The sequence below is a fragment of the Cnephaeus nilssonii genome, assembly GCF_951640355.1.
Source record: "Cnephaeus nilssonii genome assembly, chromosome: 17".
NCBI lineage: Eukaryota > Metazoa > Chordata > Mammalia > Chiroptera > Vespertilionidae > Cnephaeus > Cnephaeus nilssonii.
Window position 1 is genome coordinate 45,979,905 of NC_137088.1, and position 18,371 is coordinate 45,998,275.

General features: G+C 50.3%; 1 protein-coding gene across 1 annotated transcript in view; it reads right to left on the minus strand.

Annotated features, from left to right (window-relative positions):
* The window catches only part of ACOX2 (acyl-CoA oxidase 2), a 40,610-nt gene extending 22,848 nt beyond the window's left edge, over positions 1–17,762 (minus strand). Inside the window, exons 1-9 of the mRNA XM_079794559.1 lie at positions 17,685–17,762; positions 14,775–14,954; positions 13,959–14,121; positions 13,610–13,761; positions 13,097–13,204; positions 10,647–10,766; positions 10,177–10,292; positions 9,349–9,521; positions 2,386–2,548 (exon numbers count right to left, since the gene is read on the minus strand). Coding sequence (XP_079650685.1) covers positions 2,386–2,548; positions 9,349–9,521; positions 10,177–10,292; positions 10,647–10,766; positions 13,097–13,204; positions 13,610–13,761; positions 13,959–14,121; positions 14,775–14,931 — 1,152 coding nt within the window. The 5' untranslated portion in view covers positions 14,932–14,954; positions 17,685–17,762. The remainder of the gene's footprint in view (positions 1–2,385; positions 2,549–9,348; positions 9,522–10,176; positions 10,293–10,646; positions 10,767–13,096; positions 13,205–13,609; positions 13,762–13,958; positions 14,122–14,774; positions 14,955–17,684) is intronic.
* Between the last annotated feature and the right edge of the window lie 609 nt (positions 17,763–18,371).

The following is an 18,371-nucleotide window of genomic DNA, read 5'->3' on the forward strand; positions in this document are numbered from 1 at the left end:
TCAGAAAACTACAGGGCATTGAAAAAAGAGATAGAGGAAGACATAAACAAATGGATGAATATACCATGATCATGGATTGTTAGAATCAACATCATTAAAATGTTCATACTACCCAAAGCAATTACAGATTCAATGCAATCCCCATTAAAATGCCAACAGCATATTTCAAAGATCTAGAACAAATTCTACAAAAATTTATCTGGAATAAAAAAAGACCCCAACTAGCCACATCAATCCTGAGAAAGAGGGATCACAATACTAGATATCAAGCTATATTACCACGGTTCTCAAAACTGCCTGGTACTGGCACAAGGACAGACATATAGACCAATGGAACAGAACAGAGAACCCAGAAATCAACCCAAGCCAGTATGCTCAATTAATATTTGACAAAGTAGGTAAGAGCATACAGTGGAGTCAAGACAGTCTCTTCAATAAATGGTGCTGGGAAATTTGGTCAGATACATGCAAAAAAAATGAAACTAGATCACCAACTTACACCATCCACAAAAAAACCCTCAAAATGGCTAAAGGACTTAAATGTAAGACGGGAAACCATAAAAATCCTACAAGACTCCATAGGCAGTAAAATAGCAGACATATGTTGTAGCAATATCTTTACAGACACAGCTCTTAGGGCAATGGAGACTAAGGAGAAAATAAACAAATGGGACTACATCAAAATAAAAAGCTTCTGCACAGCAAAAGAAACCATCAACAAAACAAGAAAGCCCGCTGTATGGGAGAACATATTTGCCAACGATATTTCCGATAAGGGTTTAATTTCCAAAATTTACAGAGAACTCGTACAACTTAACAAAAGGAAGATAAATGATTCAATAAAGAATGGGCAAAGGATCTAAATAGACCCTTTTCGAAAGAGGACATACAGAAGGCCGAGACACATACGAAAACATGCTCAAAGTCACTAATCATCTGAGAGATGCAAATCAAAACAACAAGACACCATCTCACACCTGTCAGAATGGCTATCATCAACAAATCAACAAACGACAAGTGCTGGCGAGGATGCGGAGAAAAAGGAACCCTCGTGTACTGCTGGTGGGAATGCAGACTGGTGCAGCCACTGTGGAGGACAGTATGGAGTTTCCTCAAAAAGTTAAAAATGAAACTCCCATTTGACCCAGTGGTCCCACTTCTAGGAATATATCCCAAGAAACCAGAAACACCAATCAGAAAGGATATATGCACCCCTATGTTCATAGCAGCACAATTTACAATAGCTAAGATTTGGAAACAGCCTAAGTGCCCATCAGCAGGTGAGTGGATTAAAAAACTGTGGTACATCTACACAATGGAATACTGTGCCGCTATAAAAAAGAAGGAACTTTTACCATTTGCAACAGCATGGATGGAACTGGAGAGCATTATGCTAAGCAAAATAAGCCAGTCGGAGAAAGATAAATATCATATGATCTCACTCATATGTGGGATATAATGATCAACATAATTTGATGAACAAGAATAGATCCAGAGACAAATGGCAGTGGAGGGGGATGGTTAGAGAGCAACCAAAGGACTTGTATGCATGCACATTAGCGTAACCAATGGACACAGACACTGGGGCGGTGGGGGCTTGCCCAGAGTGGGAATGGCTGGGTGTGTGTGCGTGGGGTCAATTGGGGAAAAAGGAGACATATGTAAAACTTTAGACAATAAAAAACAAAACAAAAAAACAAACAAAAAACTCCTTTCAAGTCCTTGGGAGGAAGTTTGTGTTCCGTAACCTGCCTGCACTTCACTTTCCTCACCTGTAAACGGGGCGTGAACGGTGCCTGCTGGGCAGGTAAGGGTCAATGATGCTTTTAAATGCTCATAAAGCACAGGCCAGCACAGGCTGAGCTCACAGTACATGCGAGTCCACAGCCCTTTATCCGACACCCTGGGGGCCAGATGTCTTAGAATCAGAACCATATTTTGAATTTTAGAAAGCTAAAGCAGCCATTTAAGGTTGATTATATATAAAACCCCTACGAGGAGTCCAGGCAGCCTTAGTGATCACACACATTAATGTTTCTGCTGTAAAGCATATCACACTCAAGGGGTAAATCCGCCCAGTTCGGGTCAAACCGTGCCACCAAATGAGCTGTCAACACTCTTGCTTTTCAGAGCTTTTGGGGTTTAAATGTGCATCAGGGATTGTGCATGTGTTCTGTATACTAGGTGTGATTATTGCCTCTAACATTCTTTGGGCTTTTGGGGGGCCATCTGGGGTGGATTTCCTTGTCGGGATGCAGTTCCCCCTGGGTGCGATGGGATGCTGGAAGGCTGGGGAAGGAGCAAGTGGAAGGGCCCCGGGGAGGGAGGGCGGGCGGAGACGTTTCAGCCCCCTCCTGGCTCTGCCCACCAGCCGACAGCAGGTACCTCAGGCAGCAGGCTGAAGTCTCTGTCCAGAATGGCGCTGTAGGACTCTTGGAAGAATTCCTGGAGGCTGGTCCCCATGAAGTGGAATGCATAGGCCGTGGCCAGCTGGGGAAAGAGCTTGTGCTGCTGCGTCTGGTAGTCCAGGACTTTGGCCTCCGGGTCGCTGGGGGCAAGAAACGTGGGAGGGTTAGAAGACTGTGCGAGTTACATTCACCTTCCCATAGCCCCACTGCCACAAAGCCTTAAAAAGGGCGTTTTATATCTCACTATAAAACTTGACCCGGGTTCCAGAAGAAAAGGAAACTGAGCAAGGAATAGAAAACCTGTTTGAAGAAGTAATGACAGAAAACTTACCTGATATAGGGAAGAAAAAACCCACACAAATCCAAGAAGCTCACAGATTCCCAAGCAAAATGAATCCCAGAAGACCGACGCCAAGGCACATTATAATTAAATTGGCAAACACCAACGACAAAGTAAGAATCTTAAAAGCAGCCAGAGAGAGACAGAAAGTTACATACAAAGGAACCCCCATCAGACTAGCAACTGATTTCTCAACAGAAACTCATCAGGCCAGAAGGGAATGGAATGAAATATACAAAGTCATGCAAAGGAAGGGTCTCAATCCAAGAATACTGTACTCAACAAGGCTATTAATCAAAATTGAAGGTGAAATCAGGAGCTTCACAGACAAAAAGAACTAAGGGAATTTATCACCACCAAACCATCAATGCAAGAAATGCTAAAGGGTCTGTTGTAAAAAAAAAAAGAAAAAGAAATAGGAAGCGAAGAAGGAACACAGGGGTATAGAATAAAAATGGCCACAAATAAGTACCTATCAATAATAACTTTAAATGTAAATGGATTAAATGCCCCAATCAAAAGACATAGGGTAACAGAGTGGATAAGAAAACAAGACCCATATATCTGCTGTCTTCAAGAAATCCACCTCAGAAAAAAAGACGGACACAGACTGAGGGTGAAGGGATGGAAAAAGGTTTTCCAGGCGAATGAAAACAAAACAAAAAAAAAGCTGGGGTAGCAATACTTATATCTGACATATCACTTTTATGTCAAAGTGAAGGACATAACAAGAGATAATGAAGGCCACTTCATAATACTAAAGGGAGCAATCCAACAAGAAGAAATAACTCTGTTAAACATATACGCACCCAATACAGGAGCACCCAAATACATAAAAAATCTCTTGGAGGATATCAAGGGAAAGATTGACAGCAATACAATCATAGTTGGAGACTTTAGTACCCCACTATCACCATTGGACAAATCCTCTAAACAAAAAATCAGCAAAGAAACATCAATCCTAAATGACTCACTAGACCAGATGGAATTAATTGACATCTTCAGAACATTTCATCCCAAAGCCACAGAATATACATTCTTCTCAAGTACACATGGTTCATTTTCAAAGATAGACCATATGTTGGGACATAGGCAAAGTCTCTCCAAATTCAAGAAGATAGAAATCATATCAAGCATCTTCTCAGATCACAATGGCATAAAACTGGAAATCAACTACAATAAAAACAATCCAAAGAAATCAAACACATGGAGACTAAACAGCATGCTATTAAACAATGACTGGGTTACCAGAGAGATCAAGGAAGAAATAAAAAACATCATGGCAACAAATGACAATGAAAACACAACAATCCAAAATCTATGGGACACAGCAAAAGCAGTCTTGAGAGGGAAGTTCATAACTCTACAAGCCTACCTCAAAAAAACAAGAAACAATGGTAATAAATTACCTAACCCTACAACTCAAAGAGTTAGAAAGAGAGCAACAAGAAAAGCCCAGTGTAAGCAGAAGGAAGGAAATAATAAAGATCAGAGCGGAGATAAACGACATAGAGACCAAAGAAACAATACAAAAGATCAACAAAACCAAGAGCTGGTTCTTTGTAAGGATAAACAAGATTGATGAACCTCTAGCCAGGCTCACCAAGAAGCAAAGAGAGAGAACCCAAATAAACAAAATCAGAAATGAAAGAGATGAAATAACAACAGACCCCACTGAAATACAAAGGATTGTTTCAAAATACTACGAACAACTCTATTCCAACAAACTGGACAACCTGGAGGAAATGAACATATTCCTAGAAAAATATAACCTTCCAAAACTCAATCAGGGAGAATCTAAACAGCTCAATAGGCCAATAACTATGGAAGAAATTGAAGCAGTCATCAAAAAACTTCTGGCAAACAAAAGCCCAGGGCCAGACGGCTTCACAGGAGAGTTTTACCAAACATTCAAGGAAGAACTGAAACCTATCCTCCTCAGACTATTCCAAAAAATTCAAGAGGAAGGCACACTTCCAAGCTCCTTCTATGAAGCCAGCATCACCCTAATACCAAAACCAGATAAAGACAACACAATGAAAGAGAATTACAGGCCAATATCCCTCATGAACATAGATGCCAAAATCCTCAACAAAATTCTAGCAAATCACTCCAGCAGTACATCAGAAAGATCATACACCATGACCAAGTGGGATTTATACTGGGAATGCAAGGATGGTACAATATCCGCAAATCAATAAACGTGATACATCACATAAACAAACAGAGATAAAAATCACATAGTCATATCAATTGATGCAGAAAAAGCATTTGACAAAATCCAACACCCTTTCTTGATAAAAACTCTCAACAAGGTGGGAATAGAAGGATCATACCTAAACATAATAAAAGCTACATATGATAAACCCACAGCAAACATCATACTCAATGGGCAAAAACTGAAACCATTTCCCCTAAGAACAGGAACAAGACAGGGATGCCCACTCTCACCACTCCTGTTTGACATAGTATTGGAAGTATTAGCCATTGCAATTAGACAAGAAGAAGAAATAAAAGGCATCCAAATTGGAAAAGAAGAAGTAAAGCTGTCCTTATTTGCAGATGACATGATATTGTACATAAAAAACCTGAAAGACTCCATCAAAAAACTAGTAGACTTAATAAATGAATTCGGCAATGTAGCAGGATACAAAATTAACATCAAGAAATCTTTGGCTTTTCTATACACCAATAGTGAACTTAAAGAGAGACTAAAAAAGCAATCCCATTTACCATTGCAGCAAAAAAAATTAAGATACCTAGGAATAAACTTAACTAAGGAGGTAAAAGACCTATACGCAGAAAACTACAGGACACTGAAAAAAGAGATAGAGGAAGACATAAACAGATGGAAGAACATACCATGTTCATGGATTGGTAGAATCAACATCATTAAAATGTCCATACTACCCAAAGCAATCTATAGATTCAATGCACTCCCCATTAAAATACGAACAGCATATTTTACAGACCTAGAAAGAACTCTCCAAAAATTCATCTGGAATAAAAAAAGACTCCGAATAGCCACAGCAATCCTGAGAAAGAAGAATAAAGTAGGAGGGATCTCAATACCAGATTTCAAGCTGTATTACAAAGCCACAGTTCTCAAAACAGCATGGTACTGGCACAAGAACAGACATATATAGATCAATGGAATAGAATAGAGAACCCAGAAATTGACCCAAACCACTATGCTCAATTAATATTTGATAAAGGAGGCATGAACATACAATGGAGTCAAGACAGTATTTTCAATAAATGGTGTTGGGAAAATTGGACAGATACATGCAAAAAAATGAAACTAGATCACCAGCTTACACCATACACAAAAATAAACTCAAAATGGATACAGGACTTAAACATAAGATGGGAAACCATAAAAATACTAGAGGAATCCACAGCTAGCAAAATCTCAGACATATGCCGAAAGAACTTCTTCACTGATACTGCCCCTAGGGCAATGGAAGCTAAAGAGAAAATAAACAAATGGGACTACATAAAAATAAAAAGCTTTTTTACAGCAAAAGGAACTATCAACAAAACAATAAGAAATCCCACTGTATGGCAGAACATATTTGCAAATGTTATCACTGATAAAGGTTTAATCTCCAACATCTACAGGCAGCTTATAAAACTTAATAAAAGGAAGATAAATGATCCAATAAAAAAATGGGCAACGGACCTAAATAGAATCTTTTCAAAAGAAGACAGAAGGAAGGCCAAGAGACACATGAAAATATGCTCAAAGTCACTAATTATCCAAGAGATGCAAATCAAAACAACAATGCGGTACCATCTCACACCTGTTAGAATGGCTATCATCAACAAATCAACAAACGACGAGTGTTGGCGAGGATGCGGAGAAAAAGGAACCCTCGTGCACTGCTGGTGGGAATGCAGACTGGTGCAGCCACTGTGGAGAACAGTATGGAGTTTCCTCAGAAAACTGAAAATGGAACTCCCATTTGGCCCAGTGATCCCACTCCTAGGAATATATCCTAAGAAACTGGAAACACCAATAAGAAAAAATATATGCACCCCTATGTTCACAGCAGCACAATTTACAATAGCTAAGATTTGGAAACAGCCTAGGTGCCAGTCAGCAGATGACTGGATCAGAAAACTATGGTACATCTATACAATGGAATACTATGTTGCCATAAAAAAGAAGGAATTCTTCCCATTTGCAGCAACCTGGATGGAATTGGAGAACATTATGCCAAGTGAAATAAGCCAGTCAATGAAAGAAAAATACCACATGATCTCACTCATTTATGGATAATAAAGAAAATTATAAACTGTTGAACAAAAAGATAGATACAGAGATAATAAAGCATCAAACAGAATGTCAAATTACAGCGGGAAGGTTAGGGAGAGGTGGGGGAGATAAGAGATCAACCGAAGGACTTGTATGCATACATGTAAGCATAACCAATGGACACAAAACTCGGGGGGTGGGTGAGGGCATGTATGGGAGTGGAGTGCGGGGGGCAATGGTAAGATATGTACACATATAATACCTTAATAAAAAAAAATAAGTAAATAAAACTTGACCCAGAATGACATGAGGCTAGTAATACCCTTTTAAAATTCCACCTAACATGAATAACCACTCATGTCACTGCAGAAAGACGGTCATTTGCCTATGGGTTACGGGTGCTGCCCCTTGTGGGCGAGGTTTACAAAATGACAGCACATCCTGCTAACATCTGGGAAGGTCTGCATTCTAACACACGTGGTCCCAAGGATTTGGGGTGAGGGCTGTGGCCCTGTACTCCTGATGATCTGAACCTTGACCTTTCACAACCCAGCTGCACTTGCTGGGCGCTGGGAAAAGCGTTGCACCGAATTACTAACTCTGAGGCTGTAAACTCGGCCCGATGGAGTCGCCAGAGAGGGACTGCGCCTGCCTTGTCCAGTGCTGCGTCCTCGGGGCCCGAGACGGAGGCCAGCGTGTGGGCTGTTCCTGAAAGGCGTGGCAGTGAGAAGCCTCCCACGGCTGATGGGGGGAAACCTGGAGTCTCTTCTCTACGCACAGCCCCTCAGCTGGGATGGATGCACTATTCTAACCACCCGCGGGACATTCTGCAACTAGACAACCGGGCTCTGGCCAGGACATCACAGCAGCCCCTGCCCAGCGCTCTGTTCTCCAGAGCAGACACCTTCCGCCCAGCATGGAGGCCCAGGCTGGCGAGGGAGCCTTGGGTTTGCCAGAGGAAAGGACCCAGGGCCAAGGGCCGGACACGACTGACTGCGTTTCATCCTCAGCACCACCCTGAAAGCCCCTTCCTGTCGTGCCCGCTTACAGATGAGGGCGTGAGGGACCAACAGGTGGGACAGCTAGCCTAGCTCCCATCACTGACAGGTGGCCCGCAGGCCTGCCGGGCATCCGACCCGCAGTCCATTTTGCACTGGACTCCTGGACCCTTGAGCCCATTGCATGGGACACCATCAGACTCAGACTGGCTGCTCCAAGGTCCAGTCTCTACAAGCGGGAAAGCAGACCCAGAGCGGGCAGAGGACTTAGCCGGGTGGGGATGAGAACTGCCAGGGTGAAGCCTGTCCCTCAGCACCACGAATTCAGTCAGTTCTTCTGTGCCCAGTTCTGCCCTCTGTGCGTGGCTCTGCCCTGTGCCCAGCTCTGCCCTCTGTGCCCGGCTCTGCACTCTGTGCCAGGCTCTGCCCTAGGCCTGGCTCTGCCTTAGACCTGGCTCTGCCCTCTGTGCCCGGCTCTGTGCCCTGTGCCCGGCTCTGCCCTCTGTGCCCGGCTCTGCCCTAGGCCTGGCTCTGCCTTAGACCTGGCTCTGCCCTCTGTGCTCGGCTCTGCCCTGTGCCCAGCTGTAGCCTCTCAACCTGCGGCACCACATGCCCAGGCTGCACTTGCTACATCCTGGGAGTGTCCATTTGGGACATATTGATTCTAAAAAGTGATTTACCTGAAATTAAAATTTAACTAGTAGACCTGTATTTTTATTTGCTGAATCTGACAACTGTGTGTGTGTGTTTGTGTGCATGTGTGTGTGCATGCCTGTGCACTTGGGTACACGTACACGTTAAAACAGAGGGCACACTCAGCCTTTGCTATTTGGTGCATGGAGTGGAGGAAATTGTCAGCCTAGCACAGACATCCATGTACAACAAAACGTATCCAAGCTTGGACAGACCAGTCAGAAGTTGACATTCACAGCCAGACAGAACCCACTTCAGCCTGTGGAGTCTGATGTGGCCGGTGGGCTTTGCCAGACACGATTACTCACCCCCTGACAGAACCAACTTAGGAGCCAGTCACCTGCAGCTGGCAACCGGCTGACCAGACACAGCTGTGCAGGACCTAGTTGGACTCAGACAGACAGACAGACAGACAGACAGACAGACAGACAGACAGACGCTCACACGGCCCGATGAGGACAGACACCGACAGACACAGGCCGGGCCAGCTGATCAGTGGAGTTAGGGGAACAGGTAGAGACCCCGCAGATGTGGCCAGATGGGCCAGGCCCGGGTGGATGTGTGTGTTGAGGGGTAGTGCCTGCTCTCAGCACGGGCTCGGGCAGAGGGGACCTTGCTAGGGCACCGTGGGACTGAGTTGCCCTCCCTTGCCTGGGCCGGAGCCGGGATTGGCGGCGGATGACTGAGTAGCGGATGGCGATGATGCAAGCCTTCTCCAGCAGCGGGTTGATCTCGTCCAACAGCAGGCTCACCCGCACCACCACCATGGAGAGGTAGTTGCTCTGTGCTGTTCCGAGCTTGACGTAGGTGCCATCTGGCAGGACCTGGTAGACCAAGGACAGGTGCTGGGTCTGAGCCAAGGCTCCCTGCCTGCCTACACCCAGAACCGGGGTCCCCCGTGCCCGGTGGACACCACAGTCCTCGAACCACTTACCCAGAGCAGACATAGCCCGCCATCAGCCCAGATGTGCTCATGTGACTACGCTGCTTGTTAGAAGTGAAACATCTGCCTCAAGTGCCCCGGTTCACAGCTCCTCTCCTGGGACACCCTGGGCCTTCCCAGAGGCCATAGCTACAGGTAATGCCTGGCCAATTGTGGACCTCTAGAGCTTGCTCCAGCACTTGGCTGGTGTCTGTTCAGTGATTGGTTGTGTCCAGGCCTCACTGTAGGTACATATGCATGGCATCCTCCGCCCCATCCCTCTTCTCTTCAGATAGCCTCGCCATCCATCTGCCATCTAACGAGGTGAGCATTTACCCACGAGAACTCTGAGGCTCAGAGAGGCCAAGAGACTTGCCCCAAATTACACAGCTCCTAAGCCGGGGTTTTACCCAGGTCTGTGGGACACCAGCGCCTCTCTGGGGGAGAAATGCCCCAAACTCGGCTCTATGGAGGAGGCCCAGAGCCAGCAGCCACCTGCGGGGGACCACCATCCCCTCTCCAGGCAGTGCGGGCCGGCAGACTCCCCAGGCCCCTACCTGTGCAAAGCGACTCAGCATGTTTTCCCTGGGGATCCGCACGTGGTCCAGTTGCAGGAAGCCATTGTCTATGTACTCAAAGTCCATCTTGGGCCCGATATCTCCAGCAGTGACTCCTAGGAGGAGGTGGAGTTGGGAACGTGGGTCCATTGAGTGTTTGCTCTATGCCAGGGACCACACACACACACACACACACACACACACACACACACACACACACACTCCTGAGCCTCACAGCAGCCTGTGCACTGGGTGGTTACACCTGTTTTGCAGGTGACCAAGCTGGAGTCAGATAGATGCTGCATCTCTAGATCATCCAGCTAGTTAGCATCAGGTCTGTCCAGCTAGACTCCTCCCTGCCCCAGAGTGACCAATCCGGCTTTTCCCAGGGACTTCTGAAGCCCTCTGCAGGGAGTGCTGGTGGGGGGCCTCCTTCTGGCTGGGGTCCTGGAGGGAGCAGCATGGCTTACCTGGCAGGAGGCTGTGGTCCTGGAGGCTCCGGATGGGCACAATGAAGGCATGCATGCCCTGCCGGACTCCCGAGCAGATCAGCTGGGCCAGGACCAGGGCGTGGGTGGCTGATCGTCCCACTGAGGGCAGAGAGACGAGAGGCCAAGTGTGACCCCGGGTGTGTGAGGCTATGTGTTAGGAGGGCCAGTGGGGTGGCACGGGGAAGGGCAGGGCACTTTCTGAGGCCGGATGGGGTTGGTTTGATCTGCCTCCAAGGATGTGGGACAGGGGAGGACCACGAGGAGCCCTGAGGGCGAGAGAGCGTTTTCCAGTGGAGTCACACGGGAGAGGGTGTGAAGGCAGAGGGAACAGCGGGCTCAGAAGCTTGAGGACTGGATAGGCTTAGGGGGGACTAGGCAGAGAGGAGGTAGCATGCAGGACACAAAGGGATGCTCATTCAGGTTCCCCTCAACTCACAGGGCCCCGACTTGTTGGATATGACTGGAACCATGCAAAGAGCTTTAATGTGTGTCTGATTCTAGAATACACTGGGTAGGAGAGCCATTTGGTGGCTGGAGGCATAGGGGCTGGTGTGGCAATGTCAGGTTTGTGTAGCAAGCACACTACAATTATGTAGGCAGGACCCCCATGGGACAAGGAGGCTCAGGAGGCTGATGGGGACATCGAGGGGACCAAGCTACCCACGCCCTTTGGGTTCTCCCGCTTCCAAAGTCAAACGCTGACAAAGGCTAATGATTTTAATGAAGACAGTCCAAATGGAGCAATCTGGGGAAGCTTGGCATCTATTAAAATTTCGTTCTACGACAGTCTTCTGCCTGAAGGGTGTGCCCTTGAGTCATTTTCTTTGGGGTCAAGGAGACAGGGGTATGTATGTGAGGATGCGCGGCAAGAGCATAGGCCAGACGCACAGGGATGTGTGCTCACCGCTGTCCCCACCTGGCTGAAGGGCCCCTTTGTAAAGTCGCTGATCACAGGGAGGGGGGCCCGCTAAAGGCACTGTGAACAAGCTTTTTGTTCTTTTCTGTCCTCGAAAACCTGCTAATGACTCTGGCTCTGCTGGTGTGGCTCAGTGGTTTGAGTGTCGACCTATGAACCAGGAGGTCATGGTTCGATTCCCGGTCAAGGCACATGCCCTGGTTGCAGGCTCAATCCCCAGTATGGGGTGTGCAGGGGGCAGCCAATCAATTCTCTCTCATCATTGATGTTTCTATCTCTCTGTCCCTCTCCCTTCCTCTCTGAAAAAAAAAAAATTACAAAAATGACTTTGCCATCAACCTAATTATAATAAATACAGTTAATTATCATTTATCAAAACCCGGGTGGTGCCAGACCCTGTGCTGGTGCTTTCCAGTTCTGACAAGGCAGGTGAAGAGTCCCATTTTCCAGAGAAGGAAACTGAGTCAAATAGAGCTGAGTGACCCCTCAAGGTAATATTGACCTGGAGAAGGCAGAGCTGGGATTTGAACTCTGCCTGATTTCAAAGGCTAGTTACTTTTCTCTGCAGTTGTGACAGCAGTCTTTCTTTCTCTGTCTCTCCATCTTCGTCTCCTCTCTCCTCTCCTCTCCTCTCCTCTCCTCTCCTCTCCTCTCCCCTCCCCTCCCCTCCCCTCCCCTCCCCTCCCCTCCCCTCCCCCCCCCTCTCTCTCTCTCTCTCTCTCTCTCTCTCTCTCTCTCTCTCTCTCTCTCATTGCTTTCATGTCCCTATGTCCCTCTGATTTCTGTAGCCTCTCTTGTCTCCCTCTCTGCTAGTCTCTCACCTCCGTGTTTCTCTTTCTGCTTTGGTTGAACTCCTCAATTCGTTGTGTATGTATTTTTCCGTATAAGCGTTCACTAATGGGTCCCCAGCTGCCACGGATGTGTCCTTGGAAGTGTATTCTCAAACAGGAGGCAGAGGGCCTTGGGGAGACCGCTTCTCGGGGCCCATCACGGAGCCTCAGGGAAGCGCGGACGCCACCTGGCGGCCATGGGAGGTGCCGCGGCCTGATTGGCGCTGCTGGTGGGTCTGGAGCAGGGACACTGAGGGCTGTTAATCCCAGCCTGTGCCCTCCAGCTGGCAGCAAACTTTGGGAGATGAGAGGCACTGGGATTGTGGGGAGCGCTGGGACTAAGCCAAGTGTGTGTTCCGTGCATGCACACGTGTGTGCCTGTGGGAGGGGCTTTGGCCTCAGCCCCCAAAGGTTGGGTCGACTTCCTTAGTTACTTCAAGTGCCCTTGGGGCCTCTCAGCCACTCACGGATGAAATCTTCAACTCCCCGCCCGCCCCCCCCGCCCCCCCATTTTACAGAGTAAGAACCTGAGGCTCCAAGAGGTGAACTGACTTGCCCAAGGCCACTAGCCTAGAGCAGGAAATCAATCTGAGGTCGGATGGGCATCAAGGTTAGTGCTCTTCCGCCATCCAGCTTTGTTCTCCTTGGGGACAGATGGGGCTGGGCGATGGATGGGTACTCACGGTCACCCGGCCACCACTTGGTGGCAGTTAATGTGGGGCTGTGCATCACAAACTCCTGGGTGTCTGCATCGTAGGTGGCTTCCGTCTCCAGTCCCTGAAGATACGTCCCTGGGAGTCAAGGAGGTGAGTTAGACTCGGGCCAGGGTGGGAATCTCACCTGCGGAGCAGTGTCCGGGCACCAGCTCGGTACAACTGGGGGTACCTCCCAGCTGTGCTTATAGGCATTGCTTTCCTTCCCCCCGGGCTGTGTGGGGGACACGCGGCCAGCCCATGACAAGGATGGTTGCTGACATTTCCGGGAAGAACAGCTTGCCACGCCGTGAGCTTGGACATTGTTTGTATAAATCAGAAGAGGGCACCACCCCCTCGCCCAGACCCTTGCCTGCCACCGGCTGTAAGATTTGGGCAGGATCTGATCACAAAGCTCACTTTCCTTGTCAGTCTGCACATCTGTGATGACTGAGCCGTGAACGGGCCCTGGAACCGGGCCCTCCACGCCAGGCCCTGGCTCACCGTGTCCCAGCTCTGTCTGGGCGTATGTGGCGATGATCCGGAACTGGTTGCAGAGCGGGGCCCACTTGGCGATCTGCTCCTCTGAGCCCAGGCTCTGGAGGGATTTTGAGAAGATGTGGTGTAACCCTAAGGCCAGGTCTCCAGTGACGGCCCTGTGGGGGGAGAGACACTGTGCTTGAGACAGGGGCCCAGGGGCCCTCACCTGAGCAGGTGCAGGAGGGAAGGGGCACCTCGCGTCCTGCTTTCCCAAGAAGAACCGCCGTTGTTGGGGAAGCTAGTTCCTGGGGCTGGGGCTCTGGGTGACCCCAGGTGAATCCCTCTCGGCTGGGGCTGCCCGTGGAGTGAGCACCTGAAAGCGTAACGTGATTCACGACTGCCTTCCGACCAGCCCAGGCGCTGTGCTAGCATCTGGAGGTGGAATTTCTTCTTAACGCCGGCTTCGTAACGCTCATTCTGGCTCATGAAATAATTATCCTTCAGGCTAAACTCTGGGTCACTGTGGATGATGCTCTCTGCCAGGAACAGACAACAGTGGCTTAGGGACCCGCAGGAGGTTCCTGGCACCTCCACAGCTTTCCACCCACTTGCCGCTGGCCGTGGGAAGGAAGTCAAACGTTACTGTCATGCCCTAACCGGTTTGGCTCAGTGGAGAGAGCGTCGGCCTGCGGACTCAAGGGTCCCAGGTTCGATTCCGGTCAAGGGCATGTACCTTGGTTGCGGGCACATCCCCAGTACGGGGTGTGCAGGAGGCAGCTGGTTGATGTTTCTCTCTCATCGACGTTTCTGACTCTCTCTCCCTCTCCCTTCCTCTCTGTAAAAAGTCAATAAAATATATTTTAAAAAAAAAAGTTACTGTCACTTGACAGCTGCGATGGCTGAGGCCCAGAGCTGGGCAGGTGACTTGCCCAAAGTTACAAAGCTATGGCAGCGGCAGCATAAGGACCAGCATCCAGGCCGCCTGCTGCGCGGACTCTTCCTTCGATCCCTCAGATGGGCTCAGGGGCTGCTGGCTTCAGAACGATGCCCTCGAGTCCGAAGGGAGTCCGCAGCCGTCGCATTTTGAGAGCAAACTCTGTCATTTGAAGGTGGAAGTGCCACTGAGAGACTCTTCTTCCGAGAACAGCTTATGGGCACACAGCAGACGCCCAGTCCCGCCTCCTCTTACCCACTTTCCTCCGGAGCGCAGTGTTCTCGGCTCCTCCGTCGAGGATGTTGGTGAGCCTTTCCACGTCGAAGGACGGCTGGCGCCTCTCGCTTTCCATGTCGGGGTGCACCTGCCAGCTCCAGGCATCCCCCATCGACACTCGTGCTGGGCTGCCCATCCTAGCCCGGATCTGCCTGCTGTCTGAGGAGAGAAACAGCGGTCCCTGAGCTGAGGTTTTGCTTTTCACCGTTTTGGCGATCCGTGGTCGAGCGCCGTCCAAAATGGTTAAATTCCAGACATAAACAACTCACCAGCTTTACGTTGTGCAGCATTCTGGGTAGGATGATAAAAACCCCTCGAATTCAGCTCCATCCTACCCCAAACGTGAGTCATCCCTTTGCATCCATCCCTGTCCCCTTGTCACTTAGTAGCTCAGTTATCAGGTCAACCGTTGCCGTGTCACAGAGCTTGTGCTGAGTCACCCTTACTTTACTTAGTGACGCCCCGGAGCGAGAGGCGTGAAGCTGGCAGCGCGGCCAAGCCAGAGAAGTCACAGTGCGTCCTTTAGGTGATGTTTTGAGAGACCACATCCATATAACTCTTATTACTGTATACTAGTATTGTTATAATTGTTCTATTAGTTATTACTGTTAACCTCTTTTTTAAAAAATCAGGAATGTCAATCTTTATTCTCTTTATTGTGGTTAATCCTCACCCGAGGATATTTTTCCATTGATTTAAAAAAAATTTTTTTTTTAGGGAGAGTAAAAGGGATGGGGAGAAACACAGAGAGAGAAACATCGATGTGAGAGACACATGGACAGGTTGCCTCTTGCATTTGCCCCAACCAGGGCCAGGGGTTGAGCCTGCAACCGAGGTACAGAATCGAACCGGGGCCCTTTCATTCCGCAGGCTGACACTCTATCCACTGAGCCACACCGGCTAAGGCTGCTGTTAATCTCTTACTGTGCCTAATTTATACATCATGCTTGATCACAGGTATGTACAAGGTTTAGCACTATCAGCAGTTTTAGGCATCGACGGGGGTCATGGTACAGATCACTCTCGGATAAGCGGGGGCAGCCGTACGCCTGGCCTGGCTGCTCTGAGCCGAGGCGTGCTGAGAGCCTGTGTGCAGGAGGAGTGCCAGGACTGAGTGCCAGCCAGGGGCTGCCTGGTGCCCCTCCACCCCACGCTCCTCCCTGGGGCATCGGCTGTGGCCCAGGCCCAGGCCTTGTCCAGGTGTCGTAAGCAGGGATTGCTCAGTAAGGGGAAGGTCAGTACCTATTAGCCAAGATCGGGGCAGGATCTGACCACGAAGCTCCTGCTGCCACTGCAGCCCGTGCGACAAGCATCGCCTGGGGAGGTCCTCGCGAAAAGTCAGTGAGGGTCAGGAAGAACCTGATCTTGGCGGGGTTGTGCGTGGCCTTCAGCTGCACAGCTGGAGGTGGCCAGGGGTTGGATGGGTTCTGGTCACAAAGCACATGCTCCAGCCCTGCCATGGGGCCCCTGGGGGAACCTGTGGTCCCAGCTACGGGGTCCCCTCAGTCCCCCGTTCGGGTTCGCTTGCCCATGTCTGTGAGCCTGGAGGGTGCTGTGGAGCTGCGGGGAGGAAGCTGGCTCCTGGCCTGTGAAGTGTTCTACCTGGAGGCCCTGTGTGTCCCTCGTAGCCACGGTGGGTCCTGCATCCTCCATAGCACCCCCTCGGCCTTCCCGGGCCTCTCAAATTCCTCAACTCCTTCCGCCCTGGGGCCACCAGCACCCTCACCCCTCAGGGCCGCAGGGGCTCTTGTCTGTTCTCCCGGCTCTTCCTGGAGTTTGCTCCTGACCCTCCGCTTGTGGACGGAGCCCACGCTCTCCCTTCCTCCCACTTGGCCTCTGCTCTGTCCCCTGGTGCTCCTCCTCAGTCCCCGCCTCCAGCGACCCCTCCTCTAAGCAGCCTTCCTGGCGGCACCCCCTGGGAGGCCAAGCACCCCCCTTCGGGGCCGTATGTGCTCCAATGTGCCTCCCCCGGCCGTGAGTGCCCGGGACTGTCCCGGGGCCTCGCTCACGGGGGCCGTCAAGCCTTTCCGCAGGCGGCCACCACTTCGATCCCCTTTCTCTTTCACCGCGACCCTGCAGACACTCTACTGGCACCGCGGCTGCTGCACAGAGCTCAGGAGCCTCAGGGAGGGAGGAGAACGGGAAGGCCTCGCAGCACACGGGGCACATGGGACTCGTATGCAGGCTGCCAAACCCACACGCCCTGTGGGCCTGGCACGGTCACAGGCCCCCTGGATCCCTGCAGGGCCACCTAGCCGGCTCCTCTCTTCCTGCCCCACCTCCTCTCGGCCTCCTGCAGCGAGCACGCTCCCCACCCCTCAGCCCCAGGCTCGTCCCTTGGCTCCCTAATCACCTCTTTCAAGTCTTTTTAAATATATACATATAATTATAATATATATATATATATATATATATATATATATATATATAATTGTTGACAGTATTACAGATATCTCCCTGCCCCCCGACCCCCTTCTCCCAGCCCTATCCACCCCCAGGTCCTCACCACCCTATTGCCCGGGCCCATGGGTCTTTCAGGTCTGATCAGTCACACCTGCCCCGGCTCCCAGTCTCCCTCCCTCTGCTCTGCTCTTTCTTTTGCGAGGTGTCCTGTCACACAAGATAATTTACTCATTTATTCTGTTTTTGCTTACTGCTGTCTCCCCTCCTAAAAGGTAAAGTCCAAGAGGGCAAGGACCTCTGTCACCTTCATGCTGCCGCTCCAGCCCTAGCACAGGGCCTGGCCCGGAGGTGTGTGTAGAAGGTAAGTGTCAGTTAGAGAAAGCAGTGCGCAGAGTCCCTGGGAGCCGCGGGGAAGGCCCCTACTTCATTGGTCCAGTTGGCAGGGGTCTCCCAGTCCCCCCGTCCCTCAGCCCCGGATCGACTCACCTCTGTCCCGCGTCTGCACTGTGGGCCGGGCCTCCCAGCTGTGGCAGGCCTAGGCTTCCGGCGAGCGGCCCGGCCCCTTTCCCCTCCCCCGAGGGGCGGCACCCCTGGCGGCCTCAGCCGCTGGCCCAGCTGAGCTCCCTGTGTGCTCTCTCCGCGTCTCCCTCCCGCGGCTGGGGCTGCCCTGTGCCCAGCTGGGGCCGCGCCATGAAGCAGGATAGAGAGCTGGGCCTGAAGCTGGCCGGGCAGCTCAGTGAGTGCCAGCGGCGGAGCCTCTGTCTTCCTCCTCCTCCCCCTCCTCCCCGGCCCTGCCTCCCAGAGCCTGCTCCCCGCACTCCGCATGAAGAACCCCACGGCCCCGCCCGGAGCCCAGAGCCCTGGGTTCGAATTCCGAGGTGTGACAGTCCCCCCTCCTCCCAGGCCCCCCTTCCCTGGTCTATAACGTACAGGCTACACGGGAAAGCTCCCGGTAAGCTGTGAAGCCCCACGCGTTTGTAATCTGAGATTATTACGGCTTTCCTGGTTCCCCATAAAACACATTTCTTAAACCCCAGCAGTGATGTTTAATGGTGGGATTTCTGATTCTGGGGCGGTCTGCTGGTGAGGTATTTGTGGGCAGAGGCGAGAGTCCCTAGGTTTACAGGATGCATTGATTTGTTTCCTTATCAATACAAATCTTTGAGTGCCCAC